Source organism: Rhinolophus sinicus, chromosome 1 (genome assembly GCF_057876585.1).
Source record: "Rhinolophus sinicus isolate RSI-liver-muscle chromosome 1, RSI-T2T, whole genome shotgun sequence".
NCBI classification, from domain to species: Eukaryota; Metazoa; Chordata; class Mammalia; order Chiroptera; family Rhinolophidae; genus Rhinolophus; species Rhinolophus sinicus.
This window is the reverse complement of record NC_142501.1, coordinates 170,881,823-170,902,083: the sequence shown is the minus strand read 5'-3', so window position 1 is coordinate 170,902,083 and position 20,261 is coordinate 170,881,823. Positions and strand designations below refer to the sequence as shown.

General features: G+C 34.8%; 1 protein-coding gene across 8 annotated transcripts in view; it reads left to right on the top strand.

Annotated features, from left to right (window-relative positions):
• Positions 1 to 11,626, top strand: part of SNCA (synuclein alpha) — a 106,475-nt gene extending 94,849 nt beyond the window's left edge. For all 8 annotated transcript variants that reach the window (XM_019741167.3, XM_019741170.3, XM_019741168.3 and 5 more), the window contains exons 5-6: positions 9,081 to 9,164; positions 11,319 to 11,626. In XM_019741167.3, the coding sequence (XP_019596726.1) occupies positions 9,081 to 9,164; positions 11,319 to 11,351 (117 nt within the window). In that variant the 3' untranslated portion in view covers positions 11,352 to 11,626. The remainder of the gene's footprint in view (positions 1 to 9,080; positions 9,165 to 11,318) is intronic.
• The last annotated feature ends 8,635 nt before the right edge of the window (positions 11,627 to 20,261 follow it).

Sequence of the window (20,261 nt, the reverse complement as noted above, 5' to 3'; positions counted from 1 at the left end):
ACCACTTCAAAATGGTCTTGTGCTCCTCACTGCTCAAACAACAACCATGCTTCCACCATTTTCTTTGATATTCCTGCCTGTCGCATGGTGACGCTAGCATTCATTTGATTAATGCCATCTTTTGAGCGAATGCTATACTACACATTGCTACCGCAATTCAATTCAACTTCGAAAAGTAATACATTGATAACATCCCTTAAAATATGTACACATTTTTTGGCACCCCCAGTATATATATAATTTTAGCCTCTTATTTTTTTCTGATAAAAATCATGACAATCTTCTAAGTAATAATAGAGATAGCTCAGATATTAAATCATAAAATATTTTACATTGAGATTAATTTTTTGAAATTTAATTTTACCTGTGTAAGCAGCTCAACTTACTGTTTTTAGTAAGTAAAAGTTGTTTTGTTTTGTTTTGTTTTGTTTTCAGAAGCTTGACCAATAATATTGCTAAGAGTGCTGTCCCTAGAGCCAGACTGCCTATCTCTGTTCATTCATTGATAAAATAGAGATCATAGTAGTAACTGTTGCATAGGGTTGTTTTTTTCTTTCTCCCTTCCTTCCTTCCTTCCTTCCTTCCTTCCTTCCTTCCTTCCTTCCTTCCTTCCTTCCTTCCTTCCTTCCTTCTTTCCTCCCTCCCTCCCTCCCTCCCTTCCTTCCTTCTTTCTTTCTTAGATCAATAATGTATGTGAAACTCTTAGGACAGTACCCAATATAGAGTAAGCCCTAAATCAACCTTAGCTAGTATCATTATTCCATGTAAGATGAAAAATTAAGCATATTAATAACATTTCATTTGAATGACCTTCTAAGGATATACCCAGTCTATTATCTGTCTTGATAATTTTGTAAGTTGATTGCCTTTTATCTCAGATCTGTTGAGGCATGTATAGAGGATTTCAGAGGAAACTTTTTCTACATGACCAAAAGAAACAACACAACTTGTGTGACAAAGCTTAAAGATGAAAGAATTTACAGGGTAGAATGATTGCAATATATACTGAAATTGACTACTGTGGTCTGGGATCATTCCCTCAGTGCCTCCTGTCTGTCAGAGATGCTAAGCAAAGATATTCCAACTGAAGGCTGAGATCCACTTGAAGAGTTTTCCTTCCACATCTTGACAGCCCTTCACACTTGACTGGCATCGTTTCCCAGTAATGAGGAGACTCCTGGAACCTCAAGTTGTCACATGCACCTGACTCTACTGTGCTCCTGCTCTGGCTTTCTCAAAGCCTTTCTTAGTCTTTACTTTCTGAGATGAAGACACATCTTTGTTTTGCTGTTAAGGCTTTTCTCCTGGATTTTATATCCACTGATCTTGAAGCTATTCACTCTGCTTCACAGCCCTAGAAGTCCTATTTACCCTTTTGTGTATGAACAGTTTGTTTTGCCTGAAGTATTCTCTCCTCGTTAGATATTAAGATCCATTTCCCAACTATTTTTGAAAGCAGACACCTGGGCCTTGAATCACTAAGAGCCCTACAGCAGATTTCTTTCCAGGAGGCTTTCATCAGTCCCTAGTTTCCCTAAAACATAGACTCATTTCTTTCTTTGTCAAAACTTACACTCCCCACGGATTCTTCACTCAGTTGGTTGTTTTAAGACTCGCCTCCATGTATCAATGCATTTGCAAAGATGAAATGACTGGCTGCTTCTGAGCTCAATGCACAAGAAGATCTTTCTCAGGTTGACCCATTTTCACTTTGATGTCTTATTCCATAACTAGCCAATAGGCTGATAAACAAGAATCCTATCTATGCAAACTTAAAATAATTATCAAATTTAGATATCTATTTAAACATATATAATAGTATTTTTTATTAATGAAGGAGGGGGATTAATCTTTAGATGTGAATCTGACAACAGTTTATTCTCAGATGTCCCATAGTGTATCAGTGTTTGCAACTCAGTCTCTGTCCAAGTAATGGGGGAAGAAAGCTGGCAATGTTTCTCTGCTGTGAAGCCTTATTAGATGAGTCAGCTAATTGCATGGCACTGTCATCAATACAACAATCACCAAGCTACTGGTTAGGCTTACAAAGGAGAAGGAAGAGTTAAGATAGAATACTACCTCTTTCCTCTATAATGAAAATTTCCTCTAAAAAATGATTTCACATTGATTCTTGAATTATAGACCAATTATTTTGTCATGTGTGCTTGAATATATTTTAAACTGGGTTCAGGGATAATACTGATAAACAGTATCCAAAAATAACTCCAAAATAGATTTAATGCATTAGGTTTACTCTCTTTTCCACTCCCAAACCTTTTAAAAACAGTTAAACTTGTTTTCATTTCATCTGTGCTCTCTCTCTCTCTCTCTCTCTCTCTCTCTCTCTCTCTCTCTCTCTCTCTCTCTCTCTCTTTTTCAGGATTGCCAAAACCAAAGAAGTAGTTAGAAAGGCAAAAATAAAGGAAATAAGCAATATGCTAGTAGGTTATCCTAAATAGAGCACGAATGGCAATGTAAGACTGAAGACTGGTTTCTCTAAAAGTATCAGTTAATTAAAATAGATTTTCATTTTTAATCTGAGACAGTTCCCTTGTAGGTATGAGCTGTGTGTAGTATGATGTGTTTACTAAATGACTTACAGTGTTTATCAATTTGACTATTCTCGTGATCCAGATGGTTGATGATGTAGTAATGGATAAATTTTCTGAGACACCATCTGAGGAGGTGTATAAGACAGCTGATGAGGAGAGCAGGTCATTTTAGCAATCAGAAAGCCTAGCAGATAACCAGGTGCCACATCTTCACTCAGCCTTGTTGCTAGGTTTTGTTTGTTGTGGCATATGCAATTTATGGTGAAAATCATACGCTGTGGTTGAACTTTTTAATTAGGAGACTCAAGATGGTCTCTGGGTATAGCCCCAGAGATAATCAGTGGTCTAGTGTAATGTGTGTGTGCTGTGTGTGTGCATGTGTTTTCTCTCATCCTAGAGCATGTCTTGTGTAAGCAGCAATTGTTGGTAGAAAAATTATGAGCCAGGACATCTAAAATACAACAGGACACTCACTACATTATCAAAACTTGAAATGTTTCATCTTGTTGAAAGATAAGCCAACAGAATCTAAAGTACTGCTACATTGAAATACCAGTGCAAAAACATTCAAAATACCATAATTATAGACTTGTCTCTATGACTGTGCCAGGTTTATTACTCTTTAATTCCTGCCAATGCCTTGCCCTCCACTTATCCATTCTGTTTTACATCTATCTCACTATACAAGTAAATGTTGCAACTGTTAGCCCCTTGTCTACATAATTGCCTCAAAAGGCACAGATTAGTCCAATGGGCTTCAACCACAAGGCCCCTAGTGGCAGATAGCCATTAATGCTGGTTCTGCCATGTTGGATGCATTGCACTGCTCACTTTAATCCTGCCCTAGATCTAAACCATAACTGTATTTCACCAACAATAAAAATTAATTTTTTATTAAACTATACATACCTGAAAAAAGAGGTGAGGATTCATTCAGTGTCTCTTTAGTATGATTATTATTCTTTGGGTGTTATACCACAACATGACAATTTTCATCATTTCTCATGTCATAACAGTTAATTAGTAGAATGAATTTAAGCACTCTTTATAATTTGTTAACAATAAATGTGATCGTTACATTACTATTTTTATATTCTCTGTACATAACATTATGATTTAAAATACAGAGGTATTTCTGAACTGTGTTTGTTGTTTTGGTTTTAAAAACTAATTGTCCCAAGGTTTTCTTTATTTTTTTAATTTAAGGTCTTTTCTTTATAAAATTACTTAGCTCTTTTAAAAAACTTAATCTGATTTTGAATCAGATGCCCTTTGCTCCTCACCAAATGATATTATTAGAACTCTAAGAATTGACAACAAAAAATTGACTATATCTTAACCTTTCTTTTAAACAGATTCTCATATCCACCTACTTCATTTTTTAGTTTTTCAATAAAATAAATGGCACTGCTCTTAGTGAAATACAATACCTACACACATAATATACTTTCCATTTTTGAAAAGTCTAAGCTATTTTCACTTGAACAGGAGTTCTAAGTTTGATGACGTATCAGAAATGTTGGATTCTTTAAGATGAGTGCTAATGTTGAAGTTTTATTTCCCTTTTTAGCAGAGTTCTTTGTTTAGTTTCTTCCTTTATTTTTAAGGTTGATATCCCTCTTCCCCATTCCCATTATTTGAGCTGTTTAGTTATTTGGCATTGATTATCATTGTCCCACAGTGCAGCAAAAGAATGGTTCTACCAAAATATCTTGCAGTGGAAAAGCAGTGGAAAAAAGAGTGCTTCTGCTCCTTTGAATGTTTAACGCATAGATGCCAGGTAGTGGGCCAAGCCCTGTTATTATAAATATCATCATGTATTGTGTATCAGAGTCTTTGGAAAGCCTGACCATTTGCCAACAATCTTTCACAGACTTCAAAATGGGAGAGTTTTTAAAAATTGCTTTTGATCTACTCATACTTACAGCAAGTACATTGCTATATTCTGTACCCAATGATGTCACAGAGTTTATAAATATATGTTAATATTGTGTAATAATTTCCAAGGAACATATCACACATTTACAGGACCCCAGTATGCATTTTTTAACAAGGACCACAGATTACTGTAGCTTTTGGATAAGCAATTTAGGGAAGCAATTTTTTTTAGTCTCCATTGTGAGTTACATTAAATATATAATGTGAAATATAAGTCATGCAGTTGAACAAAACTAATTTTGTAGCACAAGGTATGAATCTGTATTTGCTAAAAGATAAACTGTGGCATGTTAAATTTTTTAAGAGTTTATTTGAGCAAAAACCAATTTGAAGCAAGCAGCATCGAATCAATATAGCAGACAGAAAGGGGCTCTAAGGAGCTGTACAAAATAAGAGACTTTTATGGGCAGAAGGGAGTGGAAACTAGGAAGTTATACTTAAATAAAAAAATAAAGCATGTTAGTTATTGAAAGGTTACTTTCCTTTAGGGGAGGGCAGGAGTCTATCAAGTTAATTACCTCACTAGTGCTGATCAGGAGATTCTTGTGTGACTGATTTAAGATCCCATATCTGGGAGAGCTGAAACTGTAATTAAGTTAAATCTGGGTTTGGTGACATGGGGCTTAGTGTAATTGATTTTATTTTGAGCATCGTGACTTGTGGGTTTTTTTGTTTGTTTGTCTGTTTGTTTCTTCGTTTGTTTGCTTTTAACAACTTCCCCCTTTTGCTCAGACTGTCAGCCTAAATGAAAGATTTGATCAAAGATTTAAAGTATTCGTGCTACTCCCAGTTACCATTTTGGAGTTCTTGCAGTTTTTGCTAAATCTGTGTAGTATTCACAGGTCACAACTTCAGTTTCACGTTCTTTAACCTGGTCATTCTCTTTGCACCTTTTCCTATGTGCCGTTCTTAGGGAGATCATTTGCTTCGTGGGTAGCAGCTGCAAACATGCATTTAAAGCCTTTGAGAAAATAGAGCACACGAGGGAAACTACTATGGTTATTATAAACAGGATCATTCCCAATGTCTGGAGTGCACTTTGGAGTCATTGCCCCCAAAAACAAAACCAAAATCAGTCAGAATCCAAAAAGTCTGAGAAAGACCCTGTTGAAGGAGTCCCTTTCTTAAGCCAAGGGACCTGTTCTGTGACCTCACGGAGCTGAATCTCAACTTCCTGGGAAGTGTTCATTTAAAGGCAGCCAGTGGTGTCAGGCAGAACACAAACATCTCTTTTTCAGCTAACAGGATCAAGGGTGATCCTATTATTAAGAGCAACCTCTGCCAGAGAGTCTAGGGATTTTTGTTGAGCAGCTATTGCTTTAGCAGCAGATTCTGCACTATCTTCGAGTTAAGGGGAGGTTCCTGATCAGAGCCTCGATTGCACTCACTTCAAGGCAGGGGAGTAGGGGTCTGTGACATAAGACAAATTGTGAATCCTGAACTCCTCCTGTAATTCCCTTCTGAGTCTGTGGCTTGGGACTAGAAAGGTGACAGGCGTGGGGGCGAGCAAATTGTAAGGGTCTGGAGACTGCACAGGTGGTTTTATTTTAATTACCCTTACCTTGTGCCACTTTCTTTGTACAGAGCCTGAATGCAAAGTACCCTGAGTTTGAGATTGTTAACCAGAGGCAGGGAAATGCACCTGTAGGGTTAGAGAACCTTATACGATAGAGAGGAGGCTGAGATTGTTTCAGAGAAACTGAGGCACTGGAAGTCAGGGAGAAGTCTGTGACAGACAGAACTGTAGGAACACCAGAATTGTGGCAAATTCAACAGTCATTTGGAGGTTGGATTACCCTCCCTTGTAATAGCCTGAGATATGGGAACAGTGGCATTATCTTTCAGGCCAGAGCAAGACAAAAGGCAAACAAAAGAATCATAAAGGCCTTCATGGTATAAGAATTAGAAAAAGCATGATAAGAGAGGGAAGAAGGCATAGAAAGAAATGTTCTTGATCTGATGTGTTGGAAGGAAGCAGTCTACCTCGATGTTGGCTATTCTTTTCTTGTCACTGTATTTTTATTTTAATGAAGTCAATAATCTCATTTTCCAGAGTCAGACTTGTAAAAGCAACATATGTTTTATACCTTTAGCACGTAAAGTTTTCTCAAAGTATTAGCCTGTTCTTGTGACATGTTGATAGTTACTGAACATCTTAGAATTTGTCTTGGATTGTTCATGCTTCTTATTTCATTTCGCCCCTCTTCCTTCCATTTATCTATGTATCTTTATTCTTGTGGCTTTGTCTCATCATTTATTTGATCTCTCTTTTAATACAGAGGGTGCCAAAAAATGTACACACATTTTAAGAAAGGAAAAAACTGTACTGCAATTGTAATACTTGATATATATATACCAGTAAGAAAAGGTGAATACAAGTCATGTGCATACATTATTTTGGCACCCCCGGTATTGTATTAGAATTTCCTCTATGGTTTCTCAAACTCTGGCCCCACAATTAAGTCAGTTCTACAATTCTTTTAAACTTTTGATTAAGATAATTTCTCAGTATAAACTACAGTGGTTATATAAATGAGTGCAATTTTATGACCTGTATTTAGATCAGAATAAGGGGTAAATATTTACTTTGTAAACTGTTGACATTCAAAGTTCAATTTTAAAAGGAGTGGGTAAATGCATGCTTAGAAATGCACATACTTTTAAAAATAAGCAGTTATTATGTACTTGCAAACTGACTGAATCAGTAGTTGAAATTAACATGGATTTCACTTGATCCCAATATATAACCAATCTACCAAACAAATTCACAAGTAACATCCAACATTACTTGGCTGAACTTTGAAGGCTGTACACCAACACACCAAAATACACACACACCAGTAACATTCACCAGTCTAGTTGTACCTCATTAGTGATAGTGAAACAACAAACAAGCCCGTTCTACCATATTTATTGGTCCAGTCTATATAAAATCTTCTAACAGGTTAGAAAAGTAAATCTCTATTTCTCAGTTTAAAAATGCATGGAAACAAAATTTACCTATTTTTAGCCACTAAAAGTTACCTAAATACTAATAGAGGGTTAATGATATTATTGGCTCCTCCTAGTTAAAAGAGGCATTGCTGCCCCGATTTATCATTATGGTTGTTTGATGCTTAGAGAAAATATGTTGCTTGCCCAACATCACAAGAGATCTGGAAGCTGAGGAAGCTAGGACTTGAACTCAAGTCTCATTGATGCTACAGCCTTCCTGTCTAACCACACACAACAGAACCTATATTCTTGACTTGTATTAGGTGAAGCATTATGGAAACAGTATCTTTACTCCACCTTTAGACGTAAGACAGTTAGGGGATGGTTTATATTTAATTTTTTATATATATAAGTTGGATTTTTTGGTTTATAAAAAGAGTTGGGCAGAGGAGGGGGGATCACTAAACTTCTCTGCCCAGCTAACATAAGCACGAGCATTGGTTTGACCTTTTCTCATGGTCAGCCATTTCCTCATTCTTCTTCCTGTCAGTCACTTCCGTGATGAAGACATGAGGAGATATTATTTGTATGAGGCATATTTTTAAACATAAGCTACAAGTATATTGGCTGAAGGGCTACTTGATCTCTTTACGTAAGTCCATTTAGGCTCACAGTGCTTCTCTGCTCTTTAACTTTTCAATGAACTTTATCTTTTTATAATTACTTTGCTGGAATAAATGCAAAGCATTTATTGAAAAATAGTAATAAAACCATGATTACTTCTAGTTGAGCATTGTAGTATCCTATTTCTAAGGCTAGGTACCTGGAAAATTGTCTGACCATGTATTTGATTTTTCTCCTCCAAATATATATATATATATATATATATATATATACACACACATACACACACATATATATGTATATACATATATACATATATATGTGTGTGTGTATATATATATATATATATATACATATATATATAGTTTAAATCTTGAAATTTCAGGAAAAAATTTATTTGCCATCATTTAAAAATATATTTAAATGTATGCTTTGACATTATAAATGGCTCTAACATAAACATTTATTTAAAAAGTAAAAGTAACATACACAACTACTCAAAAAAAGGCATTTTTAATATTTTGCTGTGTTTTCTTTCAATCTTTTTACCTTTGCATCTCAATTCTACACAGGTTTTGTCCACAATGTATATGATACTTTATATCCTGCTAAACATTCTATTATGAATACATTCTCATTTTGATATATATTTGTATAATTCTCACATCATATTAATACATGTCTTCATAATATCGAGTCGTTGAATGATAATTTCTTTTAACTCTTCTTCATCTTTTGAACATTTAACAATGTTTTACTGTTGTCACTGACCCTGTGAAAACCACCTTTGGACTATTTCCTGGATAGTGAATTACTTGGGCAGAAAACTTGTGCTGATAAACAACACATGTTGCCACGATGTTTGTTCAAAGGCCCTGTATAGTTTACAATGCCAGCAGTAACATTAAGGAGTGCCATTTTTACAAGATCCCTGCCAGTAATGTATATAAGATTTTTTCAAAATGTTTGTGATGTTCAAAAGTGAAAAATGGTACCTCATCATATTCTTTTTTGCTTCCATTTAAATATTAGGGTGAAGAAGGAGCTCCACAGGAAGGAATTCTGGAAGATATGCCTGTGGATCCTGACAATGAGACTTACGAAATGCCTTCTGAGGTAAAAGCTTATATATATATATATATATATATATATATATATATATATATATTTTACTCTCTAGATGAACCAGTTGGCAAAATCCAGGGTATGTTTTATATGGACAACTTGCAAACCAAAAATGGTTTTTACATTTGTGAAGGTTGTAAAAAAAAAAAAAAAGCAGTAGCAACAGAGATCATATGTGGCCCACACCCTAAAATATCTACTAACTGGCCCCTTATAAAAAAAAGTCTGCCAACTTGCATTAAGGAATTATTTTATTAGAAATCTTACATTCTGAAATGGAAAGTTAGAAAATTGACTGAATGCCCCCCCCCAAAAAAAAGTAATTATTATTTGCCATACATTACCAGTGGAATGTTTGCCTAGTAAAAAAAGTAACCACAAATTTATATAGTAGAAAGATGATAAATAAATGGTTTGCAACAACTGACATAATTCAGTACAGCATTTTAAACAGTATAATTTGATGAATTTTATTTGAAAATGAAGTTTCTTTAGTTTAAATTATATCACAAGGGCAATTAAAAAATACTTTTAGATGAATGAAACTGACTCAAGAGAAAATAGGAGATCTGAAAAGATCTATAGCAAAGAGAATGAATTATTGTTAAAACCTACCCACAAAAAAAGTCCCAGGACCAGATGGCTTCACTGGTGATTTCTGCTAAGCATTTAAAGAATAATTACAGTAATACCAATTAAATACAATTAATACTAATTAAATCACCTTCCAAAAATAAAAGATGGCACACTCCCCAGCTGATTCTTTGAGGACAATATTACCCTGATACCAAAACAAGCTGTCATAGAAAAAGAAAATGTATTATCGCTTCACTAAAAATTGTTAAAGTGTGTTGTAGTTAGGTTATATATTATTCTTCCCTGCATCATTAAAAGGCATACTGATAATAATCCCATTTACAGAAATTGAGATTCAGTTATTTCTTTGCCTAATTAGATTTTACCAATATTTTAGAGTATTTTTATGCATGGCACAATGCTAAACACTACATAAAATACAAATAAGAGTAACTGATAAGACCAGGACACAGGAGTGTATACTCCAGTAGGTTTGCTAAAATCAAATACAAATTCATTCCTTCATTTATTTGTCATGATTCCTTTAACAAACATTATTGACCATCTTCTATGCCAGTTATCACAGAAGCAAAACTATACAAGCTAAGAAAATATAACATTTTAAATTATCTGTTTAGATGACTTAGGAGAAGTTTTATAGAGAAAACAGTGTTGATCTGGGTAGGCGGGGTGGGAAATAGCATAGGCCAAAATGAAAGGACATTCTAGCACAAGGGAATGTCAGAAGTGAAGCATGTATGTCTGAGGATGCATAAAGATTTATCTGAGGAACTGTAATTAAATATGATTCAAGCTTTGGGAACAGAGAGAATAGTGACAGGTTACAGCTGCAGCAATGGGTCAAAGACAAATTGTAGAGTACTAAAACAAACTTTTCATTTTAATTTGTATGTTATTCAGAAAGCAACAAGTTATTAAAGGTATGTTTGCTTGATTTTAAGCAGGATCCTGATATTATTAAAGTCATTCTTTCAGAGGACTAATCTGACCATTTTTGTTAAAGCCATTAATATTTTTATTGTGGATTATTCCATATATTGTATGGTGGGTGGAGAGTTGAATAGAGGTACTAATTGAAGCCATGGATGAAGATGGAATTTTCATTGGGAGAATGAAAGGAGAAAAAATATGTAACTTACCTTTAAATGCCTTACTTTCCATCTAAGAAGGAAAGTAACTTTGGAAGAGACATTTTAGCCCTCTTGGTTTGTTTCTCACATTTTACAGGTGAGGAAGCTGAGAGCCAGATAGGCTAATTTATCCTACAGGAGTAGGTCATATGACTGTTAAATGGAACATCTGGAAGTAGAACACAGATACCCTAACTCTGACTACCGGCATAATTCACGTTTGTATTTGACAGGAAGACAAAACTTAAAAATAAAATTATATTGTGTGTAGCAGAATAGTTTCAGAACTGTTCCGTGTATAAGCTTTATTACAGGTGGTAAGCCATTCCCTAGCTCATTCACCCTAAATCCTTAATTACTGATCACCGATCACCTATACTAACTCTGCATGTTGTCTTTCTGATTTTTCTAATATTAGGAAGGATATCAAGACTACGAACCTGAAGCCTAAGAAATATCTTTGCTCCAAGTTTCTCGAGATCTGTTAACAGATGTTCCAACCTGTACAAATGCTTAGATCCAACATGCCCAGTCATGACATTCTCCCAAAGTTTTTAATAGTGTATTTTGAAGTCTTCCATCAGCAGTGATTGAAGTATCTGTACCTGCCCCACTCAGCATTTCAGTGCTTCCGTCTCACTGAAGTGAATATATGGTAGCAGGGTCCTTGTGTGCTGTGTGGATATTGTGGCTTCAAATATAAAATATTAAAACAAATTAAAAACACCTAAGTGACTACCACTTATTTCTAAATCTTCACTATTTTTTTGTTGCTCTTGTTGAAAAGGTGTGATTTACTATCGTATATTAAAAGATTTTTAGGTGTCTTTTAATGATTCTAAGAATAGTGATGTATTGTGAAATTTGTTAATATATACAATACCTAAAAATATGTGAGCATGAAACTATGCACCTATACATATTTACTATGAAATTTTACTGTCTTGTGATGTGTTTTATTAACTTGTGTTTGTATATAAATGGTGAAAATTAAAATGTTATCTCATTACAAAAATCTTTTTTATCCATCTCACTTTAATAAAATCATGCTTATAAACAACATGAAATAAGAACTGACACAATTAAATATAAAGTTGTTGACAGCTGTTTGAAGGAGGGGAAACTTTAAAGGAAGAGAAATTTTAAAGAAGTTAAACAGACACAATGGAATATTAACCCTTTACTCTGGGAATTACCTGAAGCAACACTACCCAAAGTATGTTCTGATGTGCACTGGTGCCTTAAGAGGCTATACTAAAGATGTAGACTTCTTGGTATAATGAGTGTAAAATGTGATCTTTACCACATCCCCTTTAGATAGTTTTGAGACGCACTCAAGGCTCTGAGGGAAAGAACCTAACTCTGTCTAACCCAGCATTTCTTTTTTGTTGTTGTTGTTCAATAATCAGAAATTCTTCCCCACCCTACCCCCAGGAAATAACTTCAAACATCTCTTGGAACTATCAGAAAATCACCTTAAGAAGTGTCAATTCTCCAGAGTTATAAAAATCTCACAGACTCCTTTAAATTCTGTTAAATTGATGAAATCCAGTATGCTTCTTTAGGAAAGATTTTTCTGTTTAAAAAGATCCATTAACTCCTGGGTGCTGACAGTAAACGTGACAGTGAAAACCCCATATAAATAAACTGATTTTTTTTTTCTTTTTTGGTTTATCATTTTACTTATTCAGGAGAAAAATGGCACAGACACTTTTAAAAGTAGTTAGATCAATGGAATAGAATAGAGAGCCCAGAAATAAATCCTCGCTTATATGGTCAATAGTCTACAACAATGGAGGCAAGGATATATGCAATGAGGTAAAGGCAGATTCTTCAATAAGTGGTGTTGACAAAACTGGACAGATATATGCAAAAAAAGAAAGAAAAAAAAATAGACCATTTTCTTAAACCCCATACGAAAATAATCTCAAAATGAATTATAAACTTAAATTTAAGATATGAAACAATAAGCCTTCTAGAAGAAAACATAGGCAGTAAACTTTAACATCACACTTAGCAATATATTTTTGGATATATCTCTGAGCAAGAGAAACAAAATAAACAAATGAAGACTACATCAAACTAAAAAGATTTTGCACAGCAAAAGAAACTACTGAAAAAGTGAAAACACAACCTGAATGGGAGAAGATATTTGCAAATAATACATCCGATAAAGGGTTAATATCCAAAATATATAAAACACTCATACAACTTAACACCAAAAACAAACATCCAATTGAAAAATGGGCAGATGACCTGAATAGACATTTCTCCAAAGAGGACATACAGATGGCCAATAGACATATGGAAAGATGCTCAATATCACTAATCAGCAGGGAAATGCAAATCAAAATGACAATGACATACTATCTCACACCCGTCAGAATGGCTATCATCAATAAATTAACAAATAACAAGTGTTAGTGAGAATGTGGAGAAAAGGGAATCCTCATACACTGTTGTGATTGTAAATAGGTGTAGCCACTATGGAAAACATGGAGATTTCTCAAAAAATTTAAAATAGAGTTGCCATACAATATGGTAACTCCACTTCTGGGTATCCGCAGAAAAAAAAAGCACCAGCTTGAAAAGATATCTGCACCCCTATGTTCATTGCAGCATTACTAGTAACAGCCAAGATACAGAAGCAAGCTAAGTGTCCATCCATTTATTAAGTATCTTAATAAAGAAGATAGGGTACATATATACAATGAAATATTACTCAAACATAAAAAAGAATTAAATCCTGTCATTTGCAACAACATGGATGGACCTAGAGAGTGTTAGGCTAAGTGAAATAAGTGAGACAGAGAAAAACAAATATCATATGATCTCACTTATACGTGGAATCTAAAATAAAAAAAAATAATAATGGATAAATAAAACAGAAATAGACCCACAGATATAGAGAACAACCTGATGGTTGCCAAAGGGGAGGGGTTGGGAAATGGAGAAAAAAAATCACTAGTAGAAAGTATAATTTTATGAAAGAATATTCTAGAAGTACTAGGTAGATTATATGTAATGGTGAGTCATTTAATGTAGATTAGACATTGGTGAGGAATGAAAGAGGAATGCGTGTAATGATAATAAGTAATCATGGTCACCATAGAAACCTCTTTTTAACATAATTGGAAAGAAACTACTACCAATGTTAAGCTAGCTGCCTGTGTAGTCTCAACATGGACAGAACTGGTATGTCTCTTGTTCCATTTATGTGTTCTCCTAATTAGGAAAACAACATGGAAATTTTTAAAATCTTTGTACAAAAAGCATTCTGGTACTAATATGGGCACAGAAAACACCATGGGAAGATATACACCAGTAGTGGTTATTTTGTGCCAAGCAAGTAAGCAAAAAGTTGTGTAAGTCACACAAGGCTTTTCAGGAAGCTTGTCTCACATCTACGGCTCAGATGTCACCTGAGAAGTGGCCTGAGGGTTAGTCTGATCATAGGTTTCTTTTGCAGACATCATTCACCCAAGTCTGAGTTACTCAGTCTCATATGACTCTATGAGGGCTTTAGAAAAGCAGGCCAGGGTGGTATACAGCTGGCAGCACAAGAATCCATTGTGTGGTCTGGCATTCCAAGTTGGATCTTTCTCAAAATCTTCCTGCCAGTGTGGAATCCCAATCAATATAGGGGCACAGTATGTACTCTCAGCACCTAGGTGACATTGTCTTGCAGAGTGAGGACACAACTATGTAAAAGAACCCTTTAGAAGTCTATGGAATGAGGTAGTAGCCTCAGTTTTCTACATATATTTATTAGTATGTTTCTATTTTTCTACAGATGTCTATGTCTGGTATAAGTGATATATATATATATATATATATATATGTGTATATATACAATAAATTTACATATATATAAAGTTTATGATTTTCACTTATACTTAGTAATGTAATTACCAAATTTATAAATCATAAACCAGAAAGGCCACGAATGAAGAATTTGTCTTTTTAAATAATATTAATACTTTAACATTTTATAATAAGCTTGGATTTTTCTAGGTATATTTTTGGATGTAGTAATGCTCTATTTTATCCTTTGAGTAAACCTAGAATTGAAGAATCCAAATGCAATAGAATAGATACAAGACAAAGTACTTCAAAATATGATTTTAGTTTTTATATCTGTTATTTATCTGAGATTTCCTTTAATGTTTTTTCTGCTACACTAGTATCTTTGATTTTGTAAAAATCCAATAGCACAGATGGTATATTGGAAGCAGTTTTTAAAAATTCCTTCAAAGAGTCTCTAGTAAGTTTTTCTGATATAACATACTTCTAAAGTCAGGTAGGATTGCAAAGGACATTCCAAAGTTCATCCTGCAGCCACAGGTTAATGTACTGGAATAGCTTCTCTTATGAACCTTATGAAAATACATCCCAGAGTCCCTTAAAGGTCAGTGACCAGAAATTCCCACTGTTTCTATGGCAACACAGCAAGATACGGTGCCTTGGAAATGTGCTGTATTTTAATTAGGTTCCTCTAGGGCTTCATAACTGCCATTTGTAGGTAAACTAAATGCCAGGTTGCTTTATAACTTGCAGTGAGATGCAAGCTAACTGGGATCTGCAAATGTCAAAGCTAAGCTGGGCTCCAGTAAGTCAAATCTAAACAAATAAAGTAACAAGTCTATATGTTTATCTTAAAAGAGAATACAATACTCTTTACCTACAATAGTCAGAGATGCTTGCTTAATCAGGCTGGCAGCAGTAGCAGTGAGGATCCAGGATTCTAAAACTCACTATCTAAGTTTGACTCCCAGCAAGTCACTTACTACCTTTTTCACTTTGAGCAAGTTGACCTATTTCACAGTGTGTCTGTTTCCTTGTCTGTAAAATACCTCACAGCAATTTTGTATATATTAAATGAGTTAACATAAATAGAATACTTAGGACTATGCCTGGCCCATAGGAAAGGATCAATGATGTTAGTAGTAGTAGTACTAGTAATGATAGTGTTGGGATGGTTTTTCCTGCAGGTCCCCCTAAGAGTTCAATCCCCCTCCTCCTCCCTCCTTATGGGAGCTGTCTCCTGCAGGCCCTCTGGCTCAGAGCTCTGTCTGCCTCCTCCTCCCATACCTTATCGGAAATGTCTCCCTCGGGCACCATAGTTAGAGGCCTCCCTGTCAAAACAAATTTGATAGATCACAGCTGCTAGAGACGGATCTCCCATCCAGATTTCCCCCACAACCCGGAGGCCTAAACATATAAAACAAAGCGCCTGACCCCAGTTAGTGCTCAGTTCTTTGGGAACAATCCCACTGAGCCCGCTGGCGTAATAAAGCTGGGTTCTCCCTGATCTCTGTAAGCCGCTTGGGTCTCTCGGTCCTCGTCATTCTTCCGCAACAATAGTAGTAGTAATAGTAGTCATAGAGCATACTGTATTTGTAAAAATAAATAAGAAATAACAAATACTAAAATGTTTCAAAATATTCCTTTATATTTTCTCAATATAAAATAGTAATAATATCCAAAGCACCCTTGAAAAAGAAGAGCAAAGCTGGAGCATCATACTCCCTGATTTCAAACTGTACTACAAAACTATAGTAATCAAAACAGCATGGTATTAGCATTTTAAAAAAGACATAGATCAATAAAACAGAATAAAGAGCCCAGAAATAAACTCACACATATATGGTCAATTAATTTATGACAAAGGAGCCAAGAATATATAATAGCGAAAGAATAGTCTCTTAAACAAACGGTGTTGGGAAAACTGGATAGCCACATTCAGAAGAATGGAACTAGACCACTACCTTAAACTATATACAAAAACTGACTCAAAATATTATAGGTTAAAGGCTTGAATGTAAGACCTGAAACAATAAAATTCCTAGAAGACAACATAAGCATTAAACTCCTTGGCAATGGTCTTAGTAATGATTTTCTTTTTCTTTTTTTGCTATCCAATACCAAAAGCAAAGGTAACAGCAAAAGAAAAAATAAACAAGAAAGACTTGTACAGTAAAGTAAAAAAGTCTTTAGAGCAAAGGAAACTATCAACAAAATGAAAAAGCAACCTACAAAATGGGAGAAAATATTTGCAAATCTCATATTTTTATATATTTGCAAAATATATAAAAAACTCATATAATTCAATAAGAAAACAAATCTGATTAAAAAGTAGAAAGGATCTGAATAAATATATTTGATCTGAATATATTAATTTTTTCCAAAGAAGACATACAAATGGCCAACAGGCACATGAAAAGGTGCTCAACATCACTAATCATCAGGGAAATGCAAACCAAAACCACAATGAGATAACACCTCACACCTGTTAGAATAACTATTATCAAAAAGACAAGAAATACAATGCAATATATAGATCATGTATCATAGAATTGTATACTTGAAACCTACATAATTTTATTAACCAATGTAACCCCAATAAATTTAAAAAAAGACAAATTAAAACTGTTGGCGAGGATGTGGTGAAAAAGGAACCCTTGTGCACTGTTGGTGGGAATGTAAATTATACACGCTATGGAAAACAGTATGGAGGTCCCTCAAAAAATTAAAAATAACTACCATATGATCCAGCAATTTCACTTCTGGGTATTTATCCAAAGGAAATGAAATCACTAACTCAAAAAGATAGGTGCACCCCCAAGTTCACTGCTGTGTTATTTACAATAACAAAGACATGGAAACAACCTAAATGTCCATTGATGGATAAATTGAAAAAGAAAATGTGATACACACACACACACACACACTCACACACAGGAATATTATTCAGCCATAAGAAAGAGGAATATATTGCCATACCACCTGGATAGACCTTGAGAGCATTATACTAAGTGAAATAAGTCAGACAGAGAAAGACAAATTATCACTTATATGTGGAATCAAGAAAAACAATGAAACTCAGAGATACATAACATAGATAGGTGGTTGCCAGAGGCAGGGAGTCGGGGTGCTAGAAATGGGTGAAGGGGATCAAAATGTACAAACTTCCAGTTATAAAATGAATAAGTCATGGGGATATAATGTACAGCATGGTGATTATAGTTAATACTGTATTATATATTTGAAAGTTGCTAAAGAGTAGATCTCAAATGTTCTTATAAGAAAAAACAATTTTTAACTATGTGTCATAATGGATGTTAACCAGAATTATTATGGTAATTATTTTGCTACATATACAAATATCAAATTGTTATGTCACACACCTGAAACTAATATGTTATACATATGTTATACATCAATTATGTATCAAAAATTATATACGTGTGTGTGTGTGTGTGTGTGTGTGTGTGTGTGTGTATGCAGGGAGAGAGACAGAGAGAGAGAGAGAGAGAGAGACAGAGAATTGTAATCAAGATCAGGATGATGGTAGAGACACTTTGGAGACTTGAGAAAAGGCTATTTATTAATAGCTATGGGAACATTTTAATGGTTTAATAACCAGTATGGATATTAGTATAATATCACCTAATACCAAAAAGTATTGTAACAGCATAATTTACTAAGACGTAAATATGCACAATTCCACGAACACTATCTTTATGGAACACATCTATCGTTAGACTCAGCTATACTCATCAAGTCAGCTATCTTCACATCCAAGGAGATATCTTTGATATTTCTATTTCTATATTCATATATTCACTGAATCTGGTTCTGGTCAGTAGGGGAAAAAAAGGACAAGCATATATATGTAAAATTCACTGATCTAAAACAGATTATTATCAACCACAAGGGGGGAAAAAAGCCACTTGAATCTCCATTCATTTCCCAAATTTCATCCATTTCCCAAATCTCATCCATTTTCCACTGTCTTCACCCATACTCCTGCCATTTGGAAAATCTCATTTTGACTGAAAAGAAGGAAATATTTTGCATGACAACTTCTGGTTTACATTCAAAGCAACAGAAATACTGACAATTATAATAGTTCCAGGAAAAGTTCTGTTTCTTTTCCCTTTATGTCTTTGGTGCATCCCTAGGAATCATTGCCCCCGCCCACCCCCCAAAAGAGCAATGAGCTGGTAAAACACTTGCCATGGTTCTGCTCTGTCAGATCATCCTGTGCAGTGTGCACTGAAAACCAATCAGCAGGACAGTGCACATTTGTCCTTTTACCTTCTGGTCTGTTTGAAACAGCCTAGAGTAGCAGAAAAGTATTATTCAGTACTTTATTTCCTAACAAAGATCAACTCTGTGTTAAAAGTAACCAAAGCCTAAATCCAGAGAGATGAGCATCTAAACCATATTATCTGTCATACAACGCCTTGCCTAAATCTCTATAGAAATAGTCAGGGCAAATTGTGAGAGTCTGCCAAGCGTTTGTAATTCAGCAGGACTGAGTCCTGCTGTTGAAGATGAGAAACCTGGCAAGTCTTCTTGGCAAATTTCCCTGACAATCCGCCATGGGTACCCTTAGCAACTTGTACCAAGCTTTTAGCTAGGCTGTTTGCTTGAGAATGATGGGGAAAAGGGTGAAGCTAAGATACAGACCCTTTCCACAATTTTCTTAATCTCGTTTAAACCAAAAATGACACCTGATGTAAAGCAACTGTAAATCAATATGTTGTTAGTAACTGATACTGAGCGTCGATTATCACAGCAATCTTTGGAGACGAAATACTGGTGTATACATGGTGCCATTCTGAAAAGGAACCTAGCACAACTCAAAGGCATAGCTAGGAGCAGCTACGCTAATTAATATTAAGGAGTAGTGATCTGGTTATTTTGTCACTGTCCATAGTGAGAACAGACATTCAAATAGTACACTCTGTCAGTTTTTCCCTATCAGACCTCGTTCCAGGCCATTTGACATAGCTTTTAGTCATCGTTTTCATGCCAACAATTCCTGGATGTACTAGAAACAGTTTGTTAAAAGTAGTTCTTTCTAGAATAACAGTGATTTCCACATAATAGCACCTTTTTATATATGGTAACTCATCTTGACAGTTTGTAACCAACTTGAATTCATCGAGCAGTTTCTTTACTGACAATCCTCTTCATCTCTAGTCCCCCATATACTCATCAAAAGCTTCAGACAGACCAGTCTTGCAATCTTGCATGCTTAATTGTGGAATCATTCAATACGAGGGTGCTGATGTTTTAACCTTTAACACTAAATGTCTGTATAATGCTTCTGACTTCCAAATGCATTTTTTATTTATATCCAACTTACATCCAAAAAATTCAGACCTGATTTATGATAAAACAAACAAGCAAACCACCAAACAAATAAACAAACCAAAATCACACTGGATTGTAAAATAAAGTGGATTTTGTGTGTGTGTGTGTGTGTGTGTGTGTGTGTATGTGTGTATGTGAAGTAATTTATAGAGAGTGATGAAATAAGTTTACTGAGAATATGTGTGTAATAATACAT